The sequence below is a fragment of the Gallinula chloropus genome (genome assembly GCF_964237585.1).
Source record: "Gallinula chloropus genome assembly, chromosome: Z".
NCBI lineage: Eukaryota > Metazoa > Chordata > Aves > Gruiformes > Rallidae > Gallinula > Gallinula chloropus.
Window position 1 is genome coordinate 57,583,899 of NC_140089.1, and position 26,418 is coordinate 57,610,316.

At 44.5% G+C, this 26,418-nt stretch overlaps 1 protein-coding gene across 1 annotated transcript in view; it reads right to left on the reverse strand.

Annotated features, from left to right (window-relative positions):
* Window positions 1-354: 354 nt before the first annotated feature.
* The window catches only part of MEGF10 (multiple EGF like domains 10), a gene marked incomplete at both ends in the record, with an annotated part of 74,764 nt that continues 48,700 nt past the window's right edge, over window positions 355-26,418 (reverse strand). The window contains 13 exons of the mRNA XM_084278830.1: window positions 355-515; window positions 2,578-2,784; window positions 6,075-6,119; window positions 7,734-7,857; window positions 9,135-9,262; window positions 10,314-10,550; window positions 11,275-11,403; window positions 12,110-12,238; window positions 12,666-12,794; window positions 15,314-15,442; window positions 15,810-15,944; window positions 18,125-18,271; window positions 25,811-25,913. Of these exons, the coding sequence (XP_084134956.1) occupies window positions 355-515; window positions 2,578-2,784; window positions 6,075-6,119; window positions 7,734-7,857; window positions 9,135-9,262; window positions 10,314-10,550; window positions 11,275-11,403; window positions 12,110-12,238; window positions 12,666-12,794; window positions 15,314-15,442; window positions 15,810-15,944; window positions 18,125-18,271; window positions 25,811-25,913 (1,803 nt within the window). The remainder of the gene's footprint in view (window positions 516-2,577; window positions 2,785-6,074; window positions 6,120-7,733; window positions 7,858-9,134; window positions 9,263-10,313; window positions 10,551-11,274; window positions 11,404-12,109; window positions 12,239-12,665; window positions 12,795-15,313; window positions 15,443-15,809; window positions 15,945-18,124; window positions 18,272-25,810; window positions 25,914-26,418) is intronic.

Sequence of the window (26,418 nt, forward strand, 5' to 3'; positions counted from 1 at the left end):
AAACTCCACTGTCCTGGGAGGACATGAATTGGCTGAAATGGGATGTTATAAAAACTGATCTGCAAGCTAGTATTTTTAAGCCAGTATATTACAGTATAAATGTGCTGCATACCTGCGTCTATAAAATTTACTGCCATGAAAAAAAGAACGACCAGGATCCCCAGAGTGTGGCATTTGTCCATCTGTCACTTGTAGACACAATACAAAACTCACACTGAGATTCTGTTTCATGTACAGCAGCTGTCTGCTGGACAGATTTGGAACCAAATCTGATGGGAAGGAAACTAGAGGAAGGAGCACAGTCCTGCCACTTTGCCCCGTGAGTCCCACTGTGCTACACATCAGCTTTTGGGGTCATTCACTGCCGACCTCTTTCGGTGAGGATGTGGGGCTGTCTCGAACTGGTAGCAAGTCATAATGACATGGAATGTGGCTGTTTTTTGGCAGATCATACGGATCCTGGCTGAAACGTCCGGTGCTGCTGAGTGCTCCCTGGACAACACTCAATGTAGGTTCTGTGATAAAAGAGAGAAGATGCATTCAACACTAGAAGCAGCAAACAGAAACAAACGCGGGGTTACACTTCAGTTTGCATTACAAAAGATCCTCTCTTCTCTGCTTCAGTATTTCTTGTCACAAGGCAGGTGTGGGAACAAAGAGGGATATTACGGTGCTTTGGCTTTACACTAAGTTACACCTGTGGGTTTGCAGCAGGGCCCTGCCACAAGTACATTTCCTGACAGAAGCAAGTGTGCTTTGTCTGTGCATAAACAAAACCAACCAAACAAAACCCCCCAACAAGAAACACAAACTTAAAAAACCCACCCACCAAGCAAATTTGGGGCTTTTAATTAGTTTTATAATGAATTTATAATTAGTTTTTATAAAAATCCTTAGAAATGTTGGGAGAAATGGTGGGTTTTGGAGGAATGTCTAATTGGGGACAGAAAAGGCAAATGGTATCCTATGACAGAAGACATAGACTTTATTCCAGCCTAGAGAGCATTGGGCTAAGGAGGATTCTACCAGACCCCCAAGTTTTCTGGAACTACACCAGCCACAGTAGCGCAGGAACTCGATAGGGCCCCTGTCAGTGAAATACAGCCTCTGGGAGGGAAGATGCTGGTTTTCATGTCAAGAAGAGGAAACAGATTCTTTCTATCCCTCCCATAAACTTACTCCAGCTGTGTTCAGTACTTAACTGCTGCTGTGGGTCTGCATGGCCAAACCAGCTCAAGGACCGATCCGCCGCTGACCAAGGCCGAGCCCATCAGCACCAGTCAGAGCCTCTCTGTGGTCACATATTTAAGGAAAAAACCCACCAGTGGACGCTTTTTGCCACCAGAGGAGGGAGTAAGAAGATGGAAGAAACTTTGCAGACACTAAGGTCAGTGAAGAAGGGGAGGAGGAGGCGCTCCAGGTGCCACAGGAGAGATTCCCCTGCAGCCCATGGAGAAGAGCATGGGGAACAGGTTGTCCCCTTGCCACCCACTGAAGATGATGGGGAGCAGAGATGCTTCCTGCAGCCCATGGAGAGGCCCCAGGCTGAAGCGGGGAGACACATGTAGAAGATGTAGTGACCTGTGTTGGAGCAAGCTCCTGGCAGGACCTGCAGCCTATGCAGAGACAGGCGCCAGGCCACAGCATGTTTTCTGGGGGGACTTGTGACTCTGTGGGGGACCAGGATGGAGCAGTGTGGGCCTGAGAGACTCAGAGACATTCTATGATTTTATGACTGTACTCCATAGCAGTGACCCACACTGGGACAGCTGGTGAAGAGATGGAGCCCCGTGGGAAAAGACTGATGTTGAAGAAGTTTGTGGAGGACCCCATGCTGGAGCAGGGGAAGAGTGTAAGGAATGCCCACCCCCCCTTTCCCGCTAAGAAGGAAGATTACTTATGAGGAACTGATGGAAACCCCCATTCTGCCACCCCCCTGTGACACCTCAGCGAGGAGGAAGGGAGAGAAATAATGAATAAAGTTGAGTCTTTGAAGAAGGGAGAGGCAGGGACAGGCCTTTTAGGATTTGGTTGCACTTCTCGTTATTCTACCCTGGTTTCTGTGCATGTGAGTGTGGTAAGATGGGTTTTTTCAATTCCCTGTTGAGTCTGTTCTGCCTGTGACGCTGATTGCGGAATGATCTCTCCCTGTCCTTATCTCCACTCCTAAGCCTCTCAAGAGGTATTTTCTCCCCCAGCTGAAAAGGGGAGTGAGAAGAGTGTCTTTGCTGGGAACCCGGCCTCCAGTCAAGGTGCAACCACCACAACAGCCTAAAATAGAGTGCGATCAAATGCTTAGCTTACGCTGTTGTTTAAAGACAGGCCTTCAAACCAGGGAAATTGAGCGCTCTCTCTAGGTTAGAGATCAGAGCTGAAGGTATTTAAAGCTCTGTCCTTGTGAACTCTACCACTTCCCTGGAAAAGACGTGGTTAGATGGGTGGAGCAGAAAACAGAACCTGAACGTATCGCTTTTTTAACTGATTTTTTAATGTGTTTTGATTAACCTGGCTCAAAGGAAAAAGTCCTGTGCTCTTTGTTCTTAACCTTCAACATCGAGAAGTACATTTTGCACTTACCAACTTCATAAACGTTCTTATTGGCTGAAGCAGAGCCAGCGATCTCAGCATACGGGGAGTCCCTGCGTGCCGGGGACTTCATTTCCACATAGCCGCATTCTGAACTTCTGGGGACAAGAGCTGGTGGGTCTTTTATAGTAGCGTAGGGGTTCTCAGAACTACTTAACGAGCAATTACTTAAATTATATTCGGAGTTCTTCACTAGATCTGCAACAAGAAAAACACGTGTTTCTCTCAAGCATGCTAGTAGTATGGACATTGATGCTAAACAGGGTGTTGAGTTCTAACAAGTCACTCCCCATCAAATATTTAAATGGAAACCAGTCATAGCACTTCCAAATGGTTAGACAGTCCTTAATGAATCCACTTCTACTGCTATACTTGTTTATGGCCCTTGGTCTTGTCATCAGCAAATTCCTGTTGCAGTCTGAGAACTGTCAATTCTGGTTAGAATAGTAGCTGGCATTCAATACAGATAATCCCAGAGTGGTTGGGGTTGGAAGGGACCTCAAAGCACATCTAGTTCCAGCGCCCTGCCATGGGAAGGGACACCCTCCACTAGACCAGGTTGCCCAAAGCCCCATCCAGCCTGGCCCTGAACAATGCCAGGAAGGGGGCAGCCACCGCTTCTCTGGGCAGCCTGTGACGGGGCCTCACCACCCCCTCAGAGAAGAATTCCAACCTAATACCTGATCTAAATCTAACCTCTTTCAGGTTAAGGCCATTACCTTTATCCTTTCACTATATGCCCTTGTAAACAGCCCCTCTCCAGATTTCTGGTAGCCCCCTCCCGGTTAGGTAGTGAAAGGCTGCTACAGAATATCCAGAGCCTTCTCTTCCCCAGGCGCAACAAGCCCAACTCTCTCAGCCTGTCTTTGTAGGAGAGGTGCTCCAGCCCTGCGGTGACCTTTGTAGCCCTCCCCTGGCCTCACTTCAGCAGCTCAGTGTCTTTTACTGGGGAGCTCAGAGCTGGACACTGTACTTCACGTGCTTTCACTTTCTGTGACTTGGGCACTGTGGCTTGAGCACTTGCCAGAAAAGACTGAGGCAAAAAGTCATGAAGTACCTCAGCCTTCTCCAGATCCTGGGTAACTGTGTCTTCTGTTTCCTTCTGGAGACAAGCCCAATTTTTCCTCTCACCCTCATTTTGTCACTGATGGAGATATAGAAGCTTTTGATGTTGCCCTTGATGTCTCAGGGCAGATTTAATTCTGTCAGCACTTTAGCTTTCTTAACCTGATCCCTGGCTGTTGGAACAGTTTCTCGTTATTCCCCCTAGACTACCTGCCCATGCTTCTACCCTCTGTAGGCTTCCTTTCTCTGTCTGAGTTTGCCCAGGAGCGCCTTGTTCATCCAGGCAGGCCTCCTGGCACATTTGTTGGGCTGCATCTCTCCAGAGCTTGAAGGAGGCAGTCCTTGAATACTAACCAGCTGTCCTGGGCCCCTGGTCCTTCCAGGGCTTCGTTCCATGGTACTCTACTGAGCAGGTCCCTGAAGAGGTCAAAGTATGTTCTGCTGCAGTCCAGGGTAGTGCGCTTGCTGTGCACCCTCCTTACTTCCCTGAGGATCTAGAACTCCAACATTTCATGGTCACTGCAACCAAGACTACCTTTGAGCTTTATATTCCCTGCAAGCCGCTCCTTGTTGGTGAGAACAAGTTCCAGCACTGCAGCTCTACTTTCGACACCTCTACCACCCTGAGACGGAAGTCGTCATCAACGCATCCCAAGAATGTCCTGTATTACTTAAGCCATGCTGCGTTGTCCTGCCAACAGATACTGGGGTGGTTGAGGTCCTCCATGAGGACCAAGGCTTGTGAACTTGGGACTGTTCCTACCTGTCTATAGAAAGCCTCATCTACGCGAATTTCCTGGGCGGTTGGCCTGTAGCAGACACCCACTATAATGTCCCCTCTTCCTGCGCTCCTTTTAATCCTGACCTGGAAGCTCTTGGTCAGCTCCTCATGCAGCCCCAGGCGGAGCTCCACGCAGCCCACCTGGTCACTGACAAGGAGGACAACAAACCCACCCACCTCTCCCCTGCCTGTCCTTTCTGAAAAGCGCCTGTCCTTCCATTCCAGCACTCTAGTCACAGAAGCCATTCCATTGTGTCTCCGTGATGCCAGTAAGATCGCAGCCCTGCAGGCATGTGCACATCTCTAGCTCCTCTTGTTTGTTACCTATGAACCCCATCATAGGGGGATGATGAACCCCATCAGCCCCCAGCAGAGCAGTTTTCTCAAAATGAGTCCCACAGTCTAAGTAGCCAAAGGTCTGACTGTGGCACCAGTGCCGCAACCGTTGGCTGACTTGCTAGAGCGGACCAGCCCTTTCATACCGCTTCCATGTGACCAGGAGTACTGGTGAAAAACTTGTGCTCTGGAGTCCCTCACTGCCACTCCCAGGGCTCTGTGATCCTTCCTGATGCTCCTCAGGCTGCTCCTGGCTCAATTACTGGTGCCCAAATGAAACAACAGCAGCAGATAATGGTCAATGGACCGTATGAAGCTTGGTAGTCTCTCGGTGACATCCCCCACCTGTGCCCTTGATAAGTAGCACACCTTTCTAGAGACTGCATCGGGTCAACAAATGGGTGGCTCTGTACCTCTCAGAAAAGCCACCTACTACCATCACCCATCACATTTTCTCAGTCATGCTGGTTGCTGCCTGGTTGTTGATTGGGCGGCCTTCCTCAGCTCCAGTCTCTCTCCCGATGGCGGCAGGTCTGACTTCTTCAGGAGGCAGTGCAGTGAAGTGGTTCTGCACGGGCACCTCAGGCTTTGAGGGAGGTCTCTTCTTCCTTCTGGTCCCTGAAGTCCCAAGCTTCCATTCTTTTGCATTACTGGACCCCCTCCCTTTGGTGTGCGCCAGGGAGGGAGTGTTTGGCTGTTTGGCTGCCGACTCTCCTTAGAACGAGCTATGGGACTCCTTCTCAGGCCCACTGATGTTACACAGCCTTCTCACTGCCTCCTGCAGCTCAGCAACCTGCTGCAGGAGGTGCTTCACCTGGGCACCCCTTTTGCAGGCAGGTTGGCCACCCACCTGTCCCTTCCCCAGGAATGTGCAGAATTGGTTTTCACCCTCCCCAGAGGCTGCAGCGGATGTGGGAGCACTGCGGGCTTGCAGTCCTGCAGCCCTACACTGACCATACCGGCTGCAAGAAGACTTGGCTCTCTTAAAGCCTTTCACCCACGCCTGGCTAACTAAGCTTAATTCAAGGGCCATCCCTCTTCTGCTCTCTAGGGTAGACACACTTGATAAGTGAAGCACTCCTGAAAAACCTGATGTGCCTGACACACAGGGGACTTGGTTTGTGGAGGTTTTTTTAAACCCTTCCCTCAAAAAAGGCAAACAAACAAAGTTCAGACATTGATTCATTGCCTAGGAATCCTTTAGTGCCAAATTATTTTACAGTTACACAGAAACCAAAGGTAATTTGGAAGAGTAAACAGAATGTCTACACATTTTCATCTAAATTCATTGAGAAAACAAGCTCACCTTTCAGGGACTTTCCCAGATATCCCCTACCAAGTCCAAAAGCACCTGACAAAAAAAATATAAAAAACAGAGAAGTTTTACAATCAAATCAAAGCAACTGGCTTACAACTTTCAAACTAAAAAACTACTCTGGGACTAATTTCTACCTTAGCAGAACAGTTCTCTTACAAGCTCTGTGACAGGGTTATAGAAGCATTTGAACTATTTGCTGACATACTTTTATACAGTATCTTCCTGAACAGCGGAGGTGGGTAAGGTCCTCACAGGCCATTGAGATTTTCTTGTCTGACCTCACACACATGACAGGCCGTTACGTTTCCCCCAGTTACTCTTCAATGAGCCAAAGAACTCCTGTTGCCTAAAGCGCATGTTCTGTTTGGATAAACCATATCCACCAGCAAGGCCTGCCATCCTGACCTGAACATCTCAGGGTATGTCCAGTTCACTCTGACTCTTGGTATTTTGCTTCCAAAGTTAATCACTTCCACTGTGTTGTCCCAGGTAAGTCAGTTCCAGTCCCTCGGTCTGCAGGAATACTCTGAACACCTGATGCTTCCATCAGCAGCTTTGCAGTTGTTTGCATTTAGTGACATCTTTCTCTTGATACAAATACCAGTTCGAGCGTTGGCAACCAGCGATGCCTCCCAGCTGTCATCAGAGACTTGGCACCTGCCTGGTTACTAATTCGTCCCAAGAGCCTGACATTAGGAAGTGCTGAGTTTTTAATCAGATTGCATCATGGTACTCTGTTACAAGCATTACAGCAGTCTAAAGGAACTTTCTCTAGACAGTCTCTCTCTAAACAAAATACACAGTTTCCAAGAACAAAATTAGGTTATTCGAGGAGACCTAAACCAACTAAATTTATTCCTACTCCATCTTTATTTACTAGGTCTCATGTCAGCTGTCCTGCTGTTTTTGCCAAGCCTGACACCCAGGTCACAAGCCTAGAGCTACCCAAGCAATCCCACTGCACCTTCTAGAAACCAGGCATAACATCAGCATTCCTCCAGTCTTCCAGAATCTCCCCATGCAGTGGGGTAGCCACAGCTGGGATCTCTCAGAAGTCCCAAGTGCTGGTACATCTGCTCTAAGAAAATGTAAAGCTGAACTCTGAGCGTTAAACTGTTTTCTTAAAAACCCCGGGTCTCGGGCGGAGCTGTTGTTAGACCAAGGCTGGGGATGGGCAGGGAAAAATCCTGCTGCAGACTGCTTCTGATGCTGCACCTGATCCCCAGAACCTGACAGTGAGAAGGACTAGAAATGAAGGTAATTCAATCATCTAAAGAATAATGGCACTCAGAGTCCCTTCTAAGGCTTTCACTGGGCAGAGACATGAGGAGTGTGATCCAGCCTTTGGGATGCTTGAGATTGGGAAAGGATGAAGTGTCAACAGGATACAGAAATTCTCACCCCTTCTCAGGAATTTTCTTTTGAGGGACAATGTGCTGTGTTTTAGCAGACAGGAGGCTTAGCTGGGAAGATGCTGCTACAATTTACATCTGCAGCAGCCCAGATGATGAGAAACTACTTCAAAAAGAGTTGATTCTGTGTGGTGGGGATTAAAAAAAAGGATTCACCCAACCCCACACCTATTTAATCAAAGTAATTTTGCCAAAAAATTACAGTGAATCCCATTCACGCTCTCCTCCTTCTTACCAAGCTCGTTGAGGTAGCCACCATGTTTCCAGTCTGCAGGCAATGTTCCCGCGTAGTCCATGACAGTTCCTCGTTTTCCAGGTTCCACGTTTTTAAGGTTCACAAACAGCTGATTGGTTTTGGCCTAATTCAAAGGAAGACAGATAACAGAAACTGAAACTGATGGGAAGTTACAGGATTTCCAGGTGCTAATCAGGCAAAGTGGTTTGGATTTGCGTGGCCAGGTTTTGGTAGCGGTGGGGGGCCAGGGGTGGCTTCTGCAAGAAGCTCCTAGAAGCTTCCCCTACGTCTGACAGAGTAAATACCCGACAGCTCAAGGATGGACCCACCGCTGGCCAGCGACGAGCCCATCAGCGATGGTGGCAGCACCTCTGTGATAGGATGTTTCAGAAGGAAAAAAACCCACAGGCAGACACTTCTTGCTGCCAGAGAAGGGAGTGAGAAGATGAAGAAACTCTGCAGACACCAAGGCCAGGGAAGAAGGAGGGGGAGGAAGTGCTCCAGGCACCCGAGGTGAGATTCCCCAGCAGCCCATGGAGAAGACCAAGGTGAAGCAGGCAGTCCTCCTGCAGCCCAGGAGGAAGATGATGCCGAGTAGAGATCCCAGCTGCAGCTCCATGCTGGAGCGGGTGGACACACCTGAAGGAGGCTGTGACCCCATGGAAAGCCTGCATTAGAGCAAGCTCCTGGCAGGACCTGCAGCCCGTGGACAGAGGAGCCCATGCCTCAGCAGGTTTCCCTGGGGCAACCTGTGGCTCTGTGAGGAAGCAGGCTGGAGCAGTCTGTCCCTGGAGGTCTGAGCCACATGTAAGCCACACCGGGGCAGTTGGTGAAGAGCTGTAGCCCCCATGGTAAGGATTCATGTTGGAGAAATTCATGGAGGATTGTCTGATGTGGGAAAGACCCCGCACTGGAGCAGGGGAAGCATGTGAGGAGTCCTCTGCCCGAAGAGGAAGGAGCGGCAAAGACAATGTGTGATTAACTGGCCACAATCCCCATTCTGCCCCCGTCCTGTGCCACTCAGGGGCAGGTGGCAAAGAATTTGTGAATGAAGTTGAGGCCAGGAAGAAGAGGTGAGGGGAGGTGTTTGAAGATTTGGTTTTATACCTCATTATCCCAGTCTCTTTTGATTTGGTAAGAAATTAGATGCATTTTATTCCGCGTTGCGGCTGTTTTGCCCATGATGTTACCTGTGGAATGATCTCTCCCTGCTCTTATCTCAACTCATAAGCTTTTGGTTATATCTTTTCTCCCCTCTCCAGCTGTGGAGGGGAGCTACAGATCGGCCTCCAGCCAGGGTCAACCCACCACAAAAAGAAACCAAACGTGAAACATGATGGAACCAAATGAAATATACTAGAAGCTAATTGACAGAGGAGCACTGAGATTTTGATGCTCTACCTTTGCCAGGGTCAGTCTGTCCATGTTGTTGACATGAGGTGGGGTAGCGCACTGAGTCAGAGTATGATAACTGGGGTTAGAGAAATAGTGACTGTTGGAATTTCCACTGGTACTGTGAGGGATGGCTTCTGAAAAGAAAAGAAAATCAACAACTATCAATAACATGGCATTTCTTTCTGAGGAGATGTTTTTTACAGCTCTGCACTCATTCCAAAACCTGATGGAGAGTTTCTGGAAAATATCTACCTAGGAAATTGCCATTCATTTGACGGATTTAGGGACACAGAGCAGGAACTGACAGGTCACTTGAAGCAAGAGCATGTTACTTGCTAACTTACTTCTCTCCTGAGGTTCCTTGCTCTCTTTTGCCTCTGCAGTCACTGTCCCAATTACAGAGAATTTTAACCACCAAGTTCATAGCAACACTCTCTAGTGCCTCAAGAGCACCCCCACCTTTGCTGACAGCTCTTCTTGGCTCTGAAAACTCTTTCTGCCACCTTCTTCACCTGCTGCCTGCCTTAACAGCTGTGGGCAGAAGACAGCAGTGCCTGAAGTTTCACGTACCCGTTGCGTCACTCCCGGGTTTGCTCTTTGCCTTCACTTGTTTCAGACCCGAGCCTCTCTGCTCCCTGCCTCTCCAGGAGATCTTGCCACAGCTCCTGTGAAATCCTGACTGGCCACAGCTACAGCAGCCGCCTTTGTGTAGTCCAGCTGCTGGCACGGAACTAAAGTCTCAGTAGAAACTGTATTTTGCCCGTTTCCAATCCTGTTTTTAAGTAGCCACAGAGGAATAGAAAAGTCCATGCTTCCTCTGAACTGGGCTGAACTGTCTCTGACAGCTGAAAGGTAAGCACGTACATCTGCCATCACACCCCACTGGTCCCCTGTGCCAGTCCACCGTCACGGCTGCCAGGGTGGTCTCTCTCCCCCGAGAAAGGCAACTGACAGCAGTGTCTCAGGCTTCCTCTTCCCCCTGCCTCTCCTTCCAGGAAGCCTCCCATGGCAGAACTGTAGACATCCTTTTCAAAACCACGTATGCGCCTGCTCACAGCAACCCTTGCTCATCCCAAAAGGTGAAATGGGCACTGTTAGGGGCACGTGAGAACCCTTCAGAGCTCAGCTAAAAAAGCGCAAAGTGAAGAGATGGAGAAAAACCCCCACCTTCTAAATGTCACTTACCTGGAATGGTGTAATCTGCATTGATGGCCCTCAGAGCAGGGGTGTAGGTCACTGCAGGCATATTGTTTTCTTTTCCTTTCTGCTTACGTCTGTAAAGGATGAACAGCACCAGCAGGAAAAGCACAACCATGACAAGAATGATGATGCCTGCGATAGCCCCTATCTGGTAAGAATCAGCAGGGATGGCCGTACTGGTGCGACTTAAACTGTTCAAGTTTCCCACTATTATTACACCAGCTGAAATTAAAAAAAAGAAATTAAAAATGTGGCATGAATTCAGAGGCTTCTGTGTCAGGAACTAAAGGCAATTTTTAACTTCTAAACCTTTCTGCTAATTTAATTGTGTTTAATCAGGCAATACAATTGAATGATGTTTGAAACCGATGTGAATACATTCCTGGCCTTAAGGAGAAACATTCATGTTCTTCCTAGAAAAAGGTGTTTTCATGGACTTGAGAAAGTAACAACATTTTCTAAACAAAAGCACAAAGCAGGTCAAGCACTCGCTCCATCAGCAATTCTGCCTTTTTGGAGAGGACAGCGCTGTAAAGGCTGTCCTGTCCTGTTCCAGACTCCCCAGGGAAGTGGTCACAGCACCCAGCTTGACTGAGTTCAAGAAGCAGCTGGACGATGCGCTCGGTCCCATGCTCTGACTTGGCTGGTCCTGTGTGGAGCCAGGAGTTGGACCCTATGATCCTTCTGGGTCCCTGCCAACTCAGAACATTCTAGGAAGGACTCTGTATTTCACACAACTACACTGATTGCTTTGCTCCAGTGAACTCTTACTGAGGCATGGAATACGTACAAAATCCACAGAATATACATCACTTAACAGGATGGACTATTTAAACCTACGAGCTTTATCAGACTAATTTAGTGAGTGATACAGAGATGGAATGTAATAGGCTAATCCAAATTTCCTATCAAACAATTAAGAGAATTTGATTGCTGGAGGCTTTACCTTGATCACATCTGGCCCCCTTCCAGCCTGGGCTGCAGTAACATGTTCCCGTGATGTGGTCACACGTTGAGTTGTTCAGACAGTCACAAATTTGCCGGCATCCATACCCGTATGTACCCTGAGGGCATTCTGCACCAAGTGTGAGAGAAAAAAGGAACTCGAATCAGTCAGAGCTTCTTAACTGTATCGGGATTACAGATCTGCAGCACCACGGACGCTACCATTCGTTCCTAGCCCCAAGCTCTGTCTGTCCATGGCCAGCAGATGGCAATGTGTCACCAGTGGCAGACCCCTACGGACAAGATTTGCTTCGAGAGGATCTCTGTGTATCTGGGAGACTATGAGAAGGGAAGAGGGAAAAGGAGAAGGGAATTGTCTCTACTTGGGATTTGGCTTTACTTGTACTGGGTCTGCCACTAAGGCCGTGAAATTAGGAAGGAACGAAAACCGAAAAAGAAGAAAAGGGTAAAAGACAGTAAAGAAACAGGCAAAATAGGAACCAATTGTCCTTCTCCACCAGACTGTCAGGTCTCCCAGGCTACTCAGAGCCCCGTGCTTGAAAACCCGTGCAGTCGTATGAGCGGAGCCAGACATCTGGCTGGTGTCACGTCATATGACACGTGTGCCGATGTGGGAAGACAGCAAGAGATAAGGTCTTCATAACCAATTCTGCAGGTTTTCTCTGGAAAAAGCCCAGGTCCAACTCCTGAAGCATCTACCCCATTAAGACTCCCCCTGAAGCAAAGAGGATGTATCAAAACACTGGCCAAAACAGAGGCTCCCCTGAGGGTTGAGTAATTGCTCTTAGGCACCAACTCTTGCCATTCCTACTCACTTTGCTCGCAGTGCTTCCCCATGAAGCCCGTGCGGCAGGTGCACTGCCCACTGATGTGGTCGCAGTCAGCTCCGTTCTGACACTGGCATAGCAATGCACAGTCCTTCCCGTAAAAACCCAGGGGACATCCTGCAATAGAAGGAGCGGGAAGAGAACTGGAGTGAAGCAACTGCTCCAGAACTAAAATGCAAACATCCTGGGTAAGTATATTAATGGACTACAGCCAGTACTGCACATCCGCAGGGGGAGCATCTGAATGTCAGAGTCATTCATTCTGTGTGTGCACATGACAGACTCTTCCACAGGGATGCCCAGCCGCAGCCAAAAGTTGTCTTCCTCTAAAGCAAGGCTAAAGAGGAGTTCAAATGTAGTTGCCAGCACTCTGCCAGTGCTTATGCAGCTGCCTCCCCTGCTACCGCGGAGGTAACGTGTTACATCTTCTGGGCCAAAAATGCTTAGCAGCGTGGGAAGACATCAACGACTGAAATGTGAAAACACCAAAGGAAAGTTCTGTCACTCGTTTATAGACCAAGAATGGATGACAAAAGTCACTTACTCTGTGTACAGTAAAGGCCAGTCCATCCTGGGGTACATTTGCACTCCCCATCGTAGGCACTGCAGTAAGCTCCATTATGGCAATTGCATGTGTGGATGCAGTTCGGTCCCCAGTGGGAAGGTGGGCAAGCTAAAACAACCCACAGCAATTCATTAATTCATCTCAAATGACAAAGATCAGTGATATCCACAAACAGAGCTGCTTACATTCACATAGAAGCACTGCTTCACTTGGTGTTTGTTGTTTTGCTTTTAAAGCCATTTCTTGGGCTACTCCATTCTGAGCAAATCGCCACAGGTTGGGTTTTCTCTAACTAAGGACTTCTTTTACTCTACATAAAAAGTGTTGAAAAAAATTGGAAGTGTCGAAAAAGCCAGCAATTCAAACTTGATCCTCAGTAAATAGGACACTCACACCAGCTTTCTCCACACAGAAAGCCAAGTAACTTTCCTCTTTTCATTATTTTTTAATCTGCAAGCAGTTACATTCAGCACAGCCAAAGGTGTAAGTCTTTTAAGCCTCAAACATGAAGGAGTACAAACAGAGAAGGTTGAAACACACCTCACACCCTGTAGATTTAGGCTAAATGTTATGCTTAATTCTTTTATTTCCCATGTTAGACTCTAGGAAATTACCTAAATAGAGTGCAAATGATCAGGACTGTACCTTTATCAAGTGGACTCTTGCTGCTGTGGTTGCATTGATGAATATAGCATGTCTAAAAAACAAGTAATTATCTATAAAGGTGGAGGTTTCTTCCACTCACAATCATTTCAACGTGTGATGAGAGGGAATTTCAGTGACTGCTTTGAAAATGCCACGGTGAATGAATCTGATACTCTGTACTGCCATTAGAACTGTGAAGTGGGTCCAAAATGCTAATAACTGTTCAGAGACAGCCAAGGATAATTTTCTTCACAATAAAATATCTCTGAATGCAGAGGGTACTCTAAGAACAGCCCCTTTCTCCTGATTAGGGGTCACATCCTGAAGTTTTTATTTGTTTCTTTACTAAAAAGAGATGTGTGATTTTAAAATACTTTTGTGGAAAGGTATTGCATGGGTGTTTCATAGGAGAGAAGAAACAGGTCAGATATAGAAGCCTTAGCTTTAATTCTGTGTAAGTTTAAAAAGACTGTTAACTGTTTGTTGCTGTGCACTGATTTGGTTGTCCAGAGACCTGTCTGAGAGCAATAAAAATTCCTGAATCCTTTAAATGCATAAGGACTCATCTATGTGTGGGCTGCATTTTTGCAAAGTGTTGGTTTTGCCCAAATTTCACTTCATTAAGAAATATACTACATTGTAGTGAAAAAAAAAAGGTACTAAGTTTTTTCTTGCTTTCGCTTCAGTTGTGCCTTATGATTCTTTTTGTTATTGTTTTTGTTTGAAAATAGTGGTCAGCTATGAGGGAATGTAAACCCCATACAGATGAAAGGTTAAAAGTTTTAAGAAGGTTACTGGTTCCAGAAGAATTTAATGGAATCGTTATTTTCCATGTGAACAAAAGGCCAGTACACAAAGCAAAGAAACTTGCTCTGTTACAGCCCATGAGCACAGTCTAAATAGATGCTTCCATTCATATTGCTGGCACCATTTTCTTGTTACTGATTTGTGAGTAAGTCTCTCCTCCTCCTAAATACCCCTATTCTTCTACTCTCCAAAATACCTACTTATTTTACCATAAAACCAGACGCCTTTCTTGCTACTGGCTTCCACAGGAATCGGCTCAAGATTTATCTTGCTATGATACTTAGTTGTGCATGCCAATCACTTCACAGAATTTAGACAGCAGAGGGTTTTTTTCCAAAGTCACCAGCTGCTACATTGCACTGGTACAGAGCTAGTTAACCTGGACTAGCCAAGCCATAAATGAGTTACCATAAGTGACGTGAAACCAATGCGGGATGGTATTCGGAAATGCACCTCCCTGGAAATCAGCACAGTCTCTTTGGAATGTTGACGTATCAGGCTCTGGTGTGGCTTCTTTTATTCATAGAAATGGGTTGACTGAAACTTTGGAATACAGTGTTTCGGACCGTGTGGATTTTGGTACTTCATGGAATCGGATCTATTTCTCGTGAGAATTCTGCCTCAGGTATTTCTCTCCTATTATCAGTATTTTCATAGACCTGACAAGGCATCTGGAGAATGCTGAATTATTTAATAAAAGAACTCCTATGAAACATAATGAAATTAGGGCCTCTGAGTCAGTAACAAAGTCTTCACTGGTTTAGCATACCAAGGCAATACTCCCCAAGTGAGGTAGAATGACAGTAATAACGGGTATCTGCGTTGTGCTTTTATGTGGCAAGGTTCTGGTGGCGAAGGGGGGAAGCAGGGGTGGCTTCTGCAAGAAGCAGCCAGAAGCTCTCTGCAGATCCTCTACAACTCTTCTTGGGCAGTGAAAGACTGAAAATCGGTCTGTTCTCTCATATGCTCCATCCCACTTCTTAGAAAAGCCAGAGTGCAATTATGTTGCTGATAGTGATGATAAACTGAAGAAGAAAACTTGAGGATTTCTTCCTCCTATACCACACAGTCCTCATTTCTGACTTAGTGGTTTTTTTTTCCTACAAACTAGATAATGTAAATAGCCAAACCCAGATTGATTGTTGTTAAAAGAAAGGGGAACATTTCATACTTACGTTGAGAGCAGTCACTACCAATCCAGCCAGGGTAACACTGACAGGATTTATCAATAGGATTGCACGTTCCATTATTGGTGCACGTGCATATTCCAATGCAGTTCTTGCCAAATCTGCCACTGGGACATACTGGAACAAAACACAATTAGAACTCCTTAGTAATCAAAATGAGATTACCTTTTCTTTATTTCAAGAGGAATCTTGATACTAGGATCAAGACAGGTACTGCTTAGTATAATGTTCAGTAAGGCATTAGAAATTCTGGGAAGCCCTTTATACATGCTCATTATACAAATAATACAAATAACAATACAGTGGGTTTCATACTGTAGGATCAAATGTTCAAACAGTTTAAACCTGCTTAAGATTCCTAATTCATACGCTGCAAGCACTACAACAGCAACTGCTGTTGGTTTTATGGCTTCCAAGCGACGGAAGGAAAATTGCTGAAGTGCTTGGTCTCTCTGTCCCAGAGAGTCTTTACTACAACTTGTACCTTCGTTACAGAGGGCTCCTGTAAATCCAGGTAAGCAGTCACATAAGCCAGTAATATGGTGGCAGGGACCACTGCTGTGTACACACTGGGGGCATGTCTGGCTGCAGCGGTGTCCATAAAATCCAGGGGAACAGACTGGAATCAGAAAGAACAAACCGTCATTCCTTCCTACACTTTCTATACAGCCGTGAACTACTCTTCAGAGCACTTCCTGACTCTGAATTAGCTCTGCTTTCTAAAAACACAAGGCTGGCAATGGTGTCCTCATTATTCGTGCAGTTCAAGGCTTTACACTCACAAATGGAGATTTGCTCGTCTTCCTCCAGGGTTTACTATATCCCAGCTCTTAATGACTTAACTGACATTCTGTTACTTGTCAGGCCACGCTGACTTGGGTTGCATGTGAAATGCATCTCTAGTTTTTATGTTATACACATTTGGCTACACATTGTATGTCCTCTCCAACACAAACAACTCCTAAGGCATATTTGAAGAGAAGTCATTTAAAAAGATAGACTGGATAGTTTTATCTGTGGAGGAGTATGGTCATCTTAGACCTTGACTTCTTACCTGTTTCCTAACTTGGAAAACAAATAGCCATTACTTCACTGAGAAAAACTTACCAATGTTTTCCAGTGATCCTTTAAGTACTCATGACATGATACAGCCAGCTACACATCACCTAACTTTTAGAGAACCTGAGACCAGAAATAGGAATTCACTTAATTCTTATGCAAAAGGCACAAGTTTCTTTTAAAAAAGGAGAAATAAAAAAGGGGGGGGCGAGGGGGACAGACAGGGAGAGGCCGTTCCATAAAATCTCCTCCTTTGCCACTCTAATCCCTTCCGGTATTTTTTTCCTGATAAATTAGAATATTAGGTAACGCATCAAGAGAAATAGCTGTTGCACAGCGGCAGTTAGCACTCACAGAACTTAACTTGGAATCTTTTCTGTATTGTAATTTCATTCAAGATTCAGTCTTTTAATTATACACTCGATACGAGTTACATGGCTCGATCTCTCTAGAGAGATTAACTTTTTCCAAGTGAAATGGTGCCAAAAAGTCTTCCTGTTTACTGAAAAGGCACTTTCTTATTGGGATCCAAATTAGTCGTATGAACTTTGTCTTCCCTGCATCCAGACCATGCTCCAGTGTGGGGCTCTGAAGCCTCCAACTGGAAGCCTCTTGTCCAGGTTATAGGCACCAGTCCAAAACCCAGGGAACATTTTTCCATGTAGTGCCACATTGAGTCCGCCTCTGGATTAACTGATTAACTGCAAGGTCTTTGTAGATTAGATAGTGAGAATAATTGCTGCACTTAGTTAGAAGTGCAATTAAGGAATGCTAATGCCACACTAATGTGGGATTTAATGGTGCCATAGGCAACCACATTCTTCACCCTGAAATGTTGCCATTCCTGGGTTATTATGACTTCATTCTTTTCTGGTACTCTTTCTATCTTCTGCTTTTTAAGACTCTTTTGGAGGACCCAGTAACATCTCTGCTCGGCCTTACTGCACCCATTTCTTGACCCTGTTTCTGAGAGACCTCCTCTGAAAACAGGGCTAACCCTCCACGTGCGGAGGACCCGCATTTCTCTTCTCCGAACACCTTTCTCTCATAGCTTCGACAATTGAAACAGAAGACAGCTGTACTGCTGGCAAACTGTGAACAATCTTCTTGGGAGAGGATATACTTTGTAGATCATACTCTTTTTGCCTCCCTCTTTCTTGTATGTTTGTCCTCAGTTCATCTCTAACTCTTCTAGTAAAATTTAAATTTTACAGAGACAAACTCTCCAAATACAATTAGGGGTACCTATGATACCCTCTACCTACTGAGGCCTGATCCCACTGGCCATTCATTGCTGCTTAAAAATAGGTGTTAAAACAAAGCAGTCACTAAGTCAATGATTCCCACCGGGCTCAATGGGAAGCTACAGTTTCTAGCTCCTGAAATTCAGACATGCTTTATTCACCTATCAAAACATGGGTTTCAAAATTAACGATCATCAGTCACATTGGGAAATGCTTGCCTTTAGAATGGAACCCCTACTAATTTGTTTCTTAGAAAGCCATGTGAATAATGATGGCATGGCAGGCCCAGTGAATAAAAGTAAAGTACGACAAGAAGAAGAGCACTGCTGGTTGGAAGCACTTGTTCATTTCAGCTAACGCTAATCTCTGTGGATTCATGTATTTTGAAAAGATGTCCAATCGAGGATATTCTCAGAGTACTTCACACTACAATCAACAAAGCATTATGGTGTTATACGTATTCCAAGTAGGGAAGGAAGAAACATTTTGTCCTTACTCCTCTGACAAGTGGTGCCTCTGTATCCTGGCGCACACTCACAGATTCCATCATCTGGAGAGCAGGATGCTCCATTTTTGCAGTAACAAGACAGTGAGCAATTTGGACCCCACTGTCCTTCAGTGCACACACTGTCACAGTGAATGCCTGCAACCATAAACAAACAAGGATGTCAGCCTTTGGAAAGAACTCTCATGCAAAGTTAGTTTAAACCTCTGGTCCTCAGAGAACTCATTTTTAAATCACAGCTCAGAAACTCTGTTTATGAAAATACCACTAATATCTAGAAAGCTGAACAAGGTAAACGTGCATCTCTGCTCCTGTCTCCCCACAGAACTGTAAATTACTTTTGTATTCCACTTTTGACAAGATGTCCATAAAGACTGATCCTGAGTTCTGTAATTGGAAAGCACTTCCGCAGATCTACATAGAACGCAAGAGCCCCATGGGAGGCTATTTTCAGGTTTCCTGCCTGCTAGTAATTTTAGATCAACAGAGATGAGTGCAAGCTTCTCAATGGTATAGAGTTCCAGAATCTTCCAAGACCTATATACATATATATAAACAAATTAAGGGGTCATTTATTCTTCTGAGTATTTTCACCACTGGTACCAATAAAGAGAACGTAGAAAAGTAGAAAGTAATTTAAATGCAGTGTAATAATGACTTTTTTTCTTACACCATAATGGCTGTTTCAGAATAGCCAACGCTTATTTTCAAATTTTATAGTAGGGAAAGGCATGACAAAAGTTATTGCAGAAATTTTTCCTTCTGAATGTAAAAATTCTTAAGGTCTGACATAAGTTTAAGTAATAATGGGGCCCAGGATACGGAATGATTTCTAATTAGTGGTGAGCTGATTACTGCTAAGTCTCATAACAAATGGAAAAATGTAGTGCACAAAAAGGGTTTCCAAACACACCATGTGAGCATTCCAAAATGCTTAGCTGCAACAGTGTTAAGGATGCTGGTTAGTCAGTGCTTTGTCTAACCATTTTTGGCATAGAATTGATTATAAAATGGCCACAACCTGAACCACTGTAAATACATTGCAATAGAACCACCAATCATAAACGTCTAATCAAAGGAGTTTTAATTTTTTTTTTTTTAATTTTGGTTTGTTTTTTTTTTAATGCAGCAGCACTAAATATAACTTTCAGGCTTGTTTTTTTCCACTATCTGCTTTTAAAAAGCATGGTGCATGTTAAATGCCAGCAGGCACTGCTGTGGAACTCAGACTTTATTGTGTCTACAGTACTTTGCATTAACAATTAAGTATTATTGTAGCGCTTCCACTGAATGAAGCCCTTCGCTAAGGGAAAAGTGGATGGAATCCAACCACAAGCATGTCTTGCTTTGTAAGTATTTCCAGCAGAATATGTTCACTGGCTGCCAGAACCCTAAAAAAGCCGAGTAGTTTCTCTTGTGACAAGAAAAAAAAGTTTTACTTTTGAAGTGGAAAACCTGTTTATAACAATACTGAAAAATAATGACATGGTTTACTGATAGACTAGTCTCAGAGGTGATTCCTCAGCCCCACAGCATGTGCCTCCTAAAGCTGACTATATCTAATTACAGGAAAGGTGACACTCCAGACTCAAATTGTTTGTTTCTCCACAAGACAATCAACAGATTGATTAACCAAGTGTGTCACTGAACAGACTGCACCAACTAAGGTCAGCAAGAGAGAAAAGACTTGTCTTTTAGAATCCAGATGCTAATCAGCAGCAGACAATACACAGGCTACCTAACAGCCATAACTGTACAATTATGTACAGACATTGTACCTCTGTTAAAACTGCCTTAAAACAAATTTATAGTAACAAAATGAAAGACTCCTTACATCATTACTGTTGTAATGTTGCCTGCATACGCAGTGTCATTCTCCTAACTTCATCTACATTTGAGAGGCAGTATAGACGTGCTTCTCAGTCTGGGTCAACTTTTCCATTAGATTCGTAGATAAACAGATAAAAGAGAGATGCTGATGCACAGGAGCAGGATGGTATCACTGCATTTCTTTTAGAAACACTAATATTTCAGAAGCATAAGATTGCTTGGCTTGAGGTTCCCAAATTTGAGAACTCGGGTTTCTACATCTGTGAAAGCACAAGCAGACACACGCAGAGGCTTTCAGAACTGACCCTGGCATCCTGTTCACATGAGTGTTATCTGTCATATTTTACACAGCTCCACTCAGTAAGCCCTGCTAGAGAAAAGACATTTTTCAAGGAGTCTTAATGGATTTCAGTGGTGTTCAGTATACAATGGTCACTATTAACAAGTCAGCGGTTGCCAAGAGTTACCACAGTGCATTATCTGAGATTATGTCGACCAGTGACATACAATAACACCAGGCTCAATTACACTGTCTTGATGTGTGCACAGAGGATGCTTTATGACAGCATGGTGTCAAAGGGTGATGCTGGGCACACTGGGATAGAAAAGACAACGGGCTCCTTGCTGCATAGAGCCACGATAGTTAAAAGAGCCAACAACTACCATTACAAATGAAAAAGATCCTCCAGTACACACCAGGGAAAAACGTCCATTAGGGAAACAGAAAAACTTACCCTTTGCTTCCCACTTTCACCCCTCAGAGGAGGTAGTCAGGTGAAGAATGACTTGTTCTACTTAGCAAAGAAACAGCGTAAAACTCACTGAATAAAAATTATGGCCACATCATGTACTGAAAGAGGGATGAACATTATTTCTGCTTCACTCTAAAAGGAATTTTATTTCATTCACTATTTATCACAAACAAAATCAATTTCACTCCTCTGTGTCAAGAATGAATGTAGCAAAGCAGAAACACTCACTCACTTAGTTAGTGAGTTATTGCATTTCTACTAAAACCGGAATCTCACCCATTCGCTGTCATTTAGAGAAGCTCGCAAGGAACTTAAAAAAACTGACTTTCACATAGCTATATTTTTGAGAGAACAGGTTAGAAATTAAAGCATTAAAGAATAGTTTTCCAGACTCTTACACTTTGCATGAAATTTCTGCAGAGAGTGCTACGCTTTTATAGAAAAGCTAGAAATTAAGAAGGAACAACCCCCCCACACACACTTTTATTAGAACTCACAAAGCAAGATTAGACTAAACTTTTACTACATGGTATCTACAGTGTACTGTCTTACAATTGCCATAGGTTCAAGCAAGTATTAATCCCTTTTGCAATAGAATTAGTTCTGAATTTTCATTATGATTTGGATAATGATAGGAGTATCTCCAAGGAAGTGTTTTTGCCAGAGCTATGGACAAAGAGCTCTTTGATGGCCTTTGCAAGTTGCTAGGCAATGGCTGAATGGTCATGATAAACTTCAGCTAAGCTGCTCTGAAGCAATGCTCGTGCATTTAATGCCCAGTGCTTTATGCAGGGGGCCTCACATCTAAATCAGCATTCCCTCAGCATTTGTAATGGCATGAATGAAGTGAGTAATTCTTCAGGCATACCAGTGTTTCTCCCCATGCTAGTAGAGTGTTTACATACTCACTGTGCTATATTTTTAAGTTGAGACTCAATGATCCATCCAAGTCAGATCAATGGAAAGCTAATTTAGTTTAGCACTCAAAGGGGAAAAATCTACCACTTCGTTCTTAAGATCTTCCCAGGCAAATCTATTATTAGACTAAGTGCTATTTTCCAGTTTATGATGTTTCCATTAGTCTTATAAAAAGTTCTCCAAACTTTAAAGAGACTTATTTTTTCCATAAGAAATGTTTATTTGCTATACAATTTATCTTAACTTTCCAATATATAAATCTCCTTCTATATCGGTGTACTTCCCCCTGTGCAGAGCTACACTGGATATACAACCGCCTAAACAAGATTAGAATTAAGCCCTCAAAACTTGGGGAAATCTTGGTGTCATTAAAGCTAATGATACATTTCCATTACGGCCCAGGATCTCACCATTTATAAGAGAAACAAACACCAGGCCACTTCTGCTCAAGGAAGCCGAGTCTTCTGATGGTGAGAATTGCTTTCCTACTTCTCTGTCAAATGACAGGCGTAATTCCCCCCCATAGGAAACAGAAAAACAGCACGGGGAAGTGGTGAAAAAGTTCATAGGCAATATTTAGAAGTATTCTTGTCTTTCCAGGGAGAAGTACCTTGTTTCCTATCTGAAGGTAGCCAGAAAACTGAAAATGTTTCAAACTAAGGAGCCAACGAAAGGATCAAAGTTTTTTCTCTAGAAGTTCACACTGCAGCTTCTTGATCAAAGTTTTTTTCTCTAGAACTTCAGACTGAAGCTTCTTCACTGGGGCAGCAGAAGAGTTTGTGCCTGCACATTTCTGTAGGAAGCCAGCTACAGCAGCTTGTCCGCACAACCAGTGCTGAATTAGAGACTGAAGGCAAACATCACTATCTGCAACTTTTAGGGCAAGAATCACTTCTGAGATATCCCTGGTATCTTTCTGAAGGATGTATTGTTGCTGCATGCTGTCATCCACTCCTGTGATGTCCTTTTTTTCATTTTCATTTACCACATTTTAAGTAGCTGCAAGAAAATAACACCTCCCCTTTTCTTAACTTTTTGATAGCAAGAAAAGAAATGCACTTCATCTACTTTTTGAAAGTTCTTCTAGAAGACTGCTATTTTTTTCACAGAAAGACCAAGTGCAACACAGAGGCAACAGAGATACAGACACAGTGAAGTCCAGACATAGGGCAGGCCAAACCTTTTATTAAAAAATTCATCTCCCCGGGTCTGCAAAGTAAATATACCATTTATCATGACACGGTGTCGTGTATGATTTAATGGTGTGGCACACTGAATATTCATCACAATGGGAGCTTGTGCTTCAGGTGCTCTGGGCACACTGGCCAAGGTGGACAGAAACCCATGATTGCAGCTTGGGTGTACCAGGGAACCGGCACCACGCATGCTTCTGCTCATTTCTCACTCTAAATGTGAGGGATACCTAGGACACTAGTGTTCTTATGGTTTTTTTCCTCGATGTAGGAAGGGGAAAAACATGTCCACATTAAAAGCCAAGGAGGAAAGGAGAGCTCTGTTTCATTCTTCCCAAGGGACCTGGTTATTTGCATCAATGGGGAGGCTGTCAGATGTCAGTCCTCCCTGCTATAATCCAGGCTATTAGGGAAAATTTTGTTACTGAAAGGGTTGTCAGCTATTGGAACAGCCTGCCCAGGGAGGTGGTTGAGTCACCATCCCTCAGCATGGTTAAAAGAAGAGTAGATGTTGGACTTGGTCTAGTGTTGGACCTAGTAGGGCTGAGTAGATATAGTTGGACTCAATGATCCTAAAGGTCTTTGCCAACCAAAACCATTCTCTGATTCTATGCTCTTGTTGATCACCCAATGCTCACCTGCAGCTATATCTTGAGACTAAAATAAAGGGTAGCATGCTAGCTAGGCTGCCCTCGCTATACAATACCTCAGTAGCTCAGAGCCCCCCTCACTACCTTAGGGAACATGCAATGTATGCTGTGACCCCCCCTACACACCGTTCAGCGTATTTCCTGCTCCCCAGTGTTACGATACAACTGTGTCATCCAGCAAGGGAAAAAAATCTCCCACCATTGTTTTACTTCTGCAAAGGTATACAAACTGTTCCCTGGGAAACTGTTGACAACTGCTCTCTTCACATGGCTGAGAAAAATATTGCAATTTAAATAACTACTTGGAAGCTTTATATGGTTTTGGTATCAAAACATTAGGGGATGTTCAGCTTAGATTCACTGATTTACTCTTCTTGAAAAAGAAAAAAACCTTAACAAGTTCACATTTTTCAGTTTCTTCAGATGCATTTATTTTTTAGAACTACCCTCCCAATGCTTTTTAAACAACTAAATCCTTCCGTCACATCAGATAAGCATTACACTTACCCAAAGTCAGTTCCTCGATCTCTTTGTGGCTTTTTTCGTAGGAACTAAACACCAAAAAATACCAAGTCTGATGGTTACTTTAACAAACCTAAAAGAAAAAAACCCTAAGCTATTCTAACATACTTTGTTACATTTAGTTCCTTCCTCTATTGTCACAAACCCTTTGCCTGCTACTCCACTTATTATGCATATACATATGTTCCACACCACCTTTCTTAATCCTACCTTCTGATGTTATCTCTGCAATGTAACTTTATAGAGCAGCTATTTGAGACCCTGTTATGAAAGTATTGCTCAGGAGTATTGCTCTGACATGTGAAGTGTGGGAGGAGGATATTTCCGGACACCGAGCAGAAAGCAAACTATGCTCTTTATGTCATGTGTGTCTGGACATCACCAACGTGTTAAAACTAGTCCGTTACACACGCTGTTGTGATGACACAATCCCGGGACAGATACTCCATTTTTTCTAGAATCACACACAAAGTCTCTTTCCAGCAAAATCTTTTTCCTTTCCAAAGATGAAGATTTCACTGAAGCCAAAAGCAGTGTCTCCTTTCCAATACCTGAGGTCACGCAGTCAAGGTCTGTGCTACGTCTGAAGTCGTCATCTCCACCCAGGATAGTTCTATCACACCAGCCAGCTCATTTTTAGAACATATGACAAAAAGATGCTACTTTTTACTATGGACTTTCAAATCTACCTACTTTAACCTGGCTTCATTCATTACCTTACTTTCTGTCTCTGGTGATTTGTCTGCCCTAGTGTCTCACAAACCAGTCATCGATTGCACAATGACAATACTATTATTTTCTCATCATTCACTCCAATTACTTTTATTATTTTTGCAGCCTTGCCATTTCCCAGTGGTATCTGAGTGACTGAGGGGAGGTCACACTGCGGCTTTTGGGATGACAATAAGGCCAAGAACACTCTGGGCTCAGTTAGGTGAGTGCTGGCTGTGGCAGCCTCCCTCTCTTTCTGTGAGGACTCCTGTGGAGAGAGTCCACAGAGGCTACTGACCCTTGAATACAAACAGGAAAGCTGAAGCTTGCAACGCGCTACAGTATCGCACGGAGACACAGAAGTCCAGAACCCTCTGAGAGGGGCAAACTTAAGAGTGTCAACTCCATCTTATGGAAGCTGGAAGAGTTTTCCCAACACTTACATAGACATTTAGGTGAGAACTCAAATCCCTTCCTGGAGATAAAAGGTTTGTGATAGCATGCCTTTCTGCAGAGTTTCATCATGTTTTCAAATTACCTTGCTCTCCATAGACAACAGTGCCAAACACAAATTCTAATGGATAACCAAATACAAATACTTCCTAAAACCACAAGGAAAATGCCAGAGAAACCTTGCAGAAAAGTGCAACAATTTTCATGCAGAACAAAATATGTGCAGAGACACTTGAGTTCTCAAGTTTGAAAAACCTAAGTAGAAGCACAGCTTCTGCACAACTGATCCTCTTTTTGGCTGCCAGAGCCAAGCTTTCTGGGTTCCTGCACGCAAGGCTTTACGTACCAGAGCTGCCAGCACAGCCTTGCATATTTACAGCTCTTCACCACTTCCTGAGGAATGGTTCTGTGAAGGCGCGCAAGGTTTCAGATTGACCCGTCTACTCTCCTACTACCAGTTTGTCTGTGGATCCCACACTCAACAACATTTCCATACCTGTGAATCACAGATGGAACAAAACAGCCACAGAACTGGCCCCTGTCTCCTTCCAGCCCCACACAGTCCTCCTGTGCACACCAAACTGAAAGGCAAGACCAAGCCCCGCCATAGTGGAAACTCCCATTGTCCTTCAAGAGTCTCTTTTGTACCTGACCATCCCGGCAGACAGCGACAGTAACCCGTGGTGGGATGACAACCGTCTGCATGGCTGCAGTCACAGCGTTCAGCGCAATCCATACCGTACGTGCCATCCTGTGGAAACCAAACAAACAACCCAGAGATGACGACAGCTGGGAGTTAGAAGACAACAAGTTCTGGTCAGTCCTGCCTCAAAAAACAACCACGCATCTCTCCTGAATCCATAAGCTGCGTTCTTAAGATAAAGCACTTTGGGCTTCTGCAGCAGTTTTTGTGTCCTGCATTTTCATTCCTTCAGTTAAGAGGGGAAAATAAAGAATTACATTCTCTGGAAAAATCCCAGAGGAGGGACTTGGAGACGGTGATTCAGAACACAGCAACCTACACTATCAGAGGCTGCAACGAAGCCTTCTTGGACTGTCCCTCTAATTTCCCTAACAGCTGAGGTCCTACTCCAGGACCAGGGAATCCCTTGATGAGAAAGCAGTTCAGAGTCCTTTCTGCCTCAGCTTCTGAGTTGTCGATGTACTGGACAAAAAAAAGATACCACAGAATACCACAATTTCTACAACAAAGTAGTAAAACTTTAGATTAAAATGTATCTTCAGTGTAAAGCTCA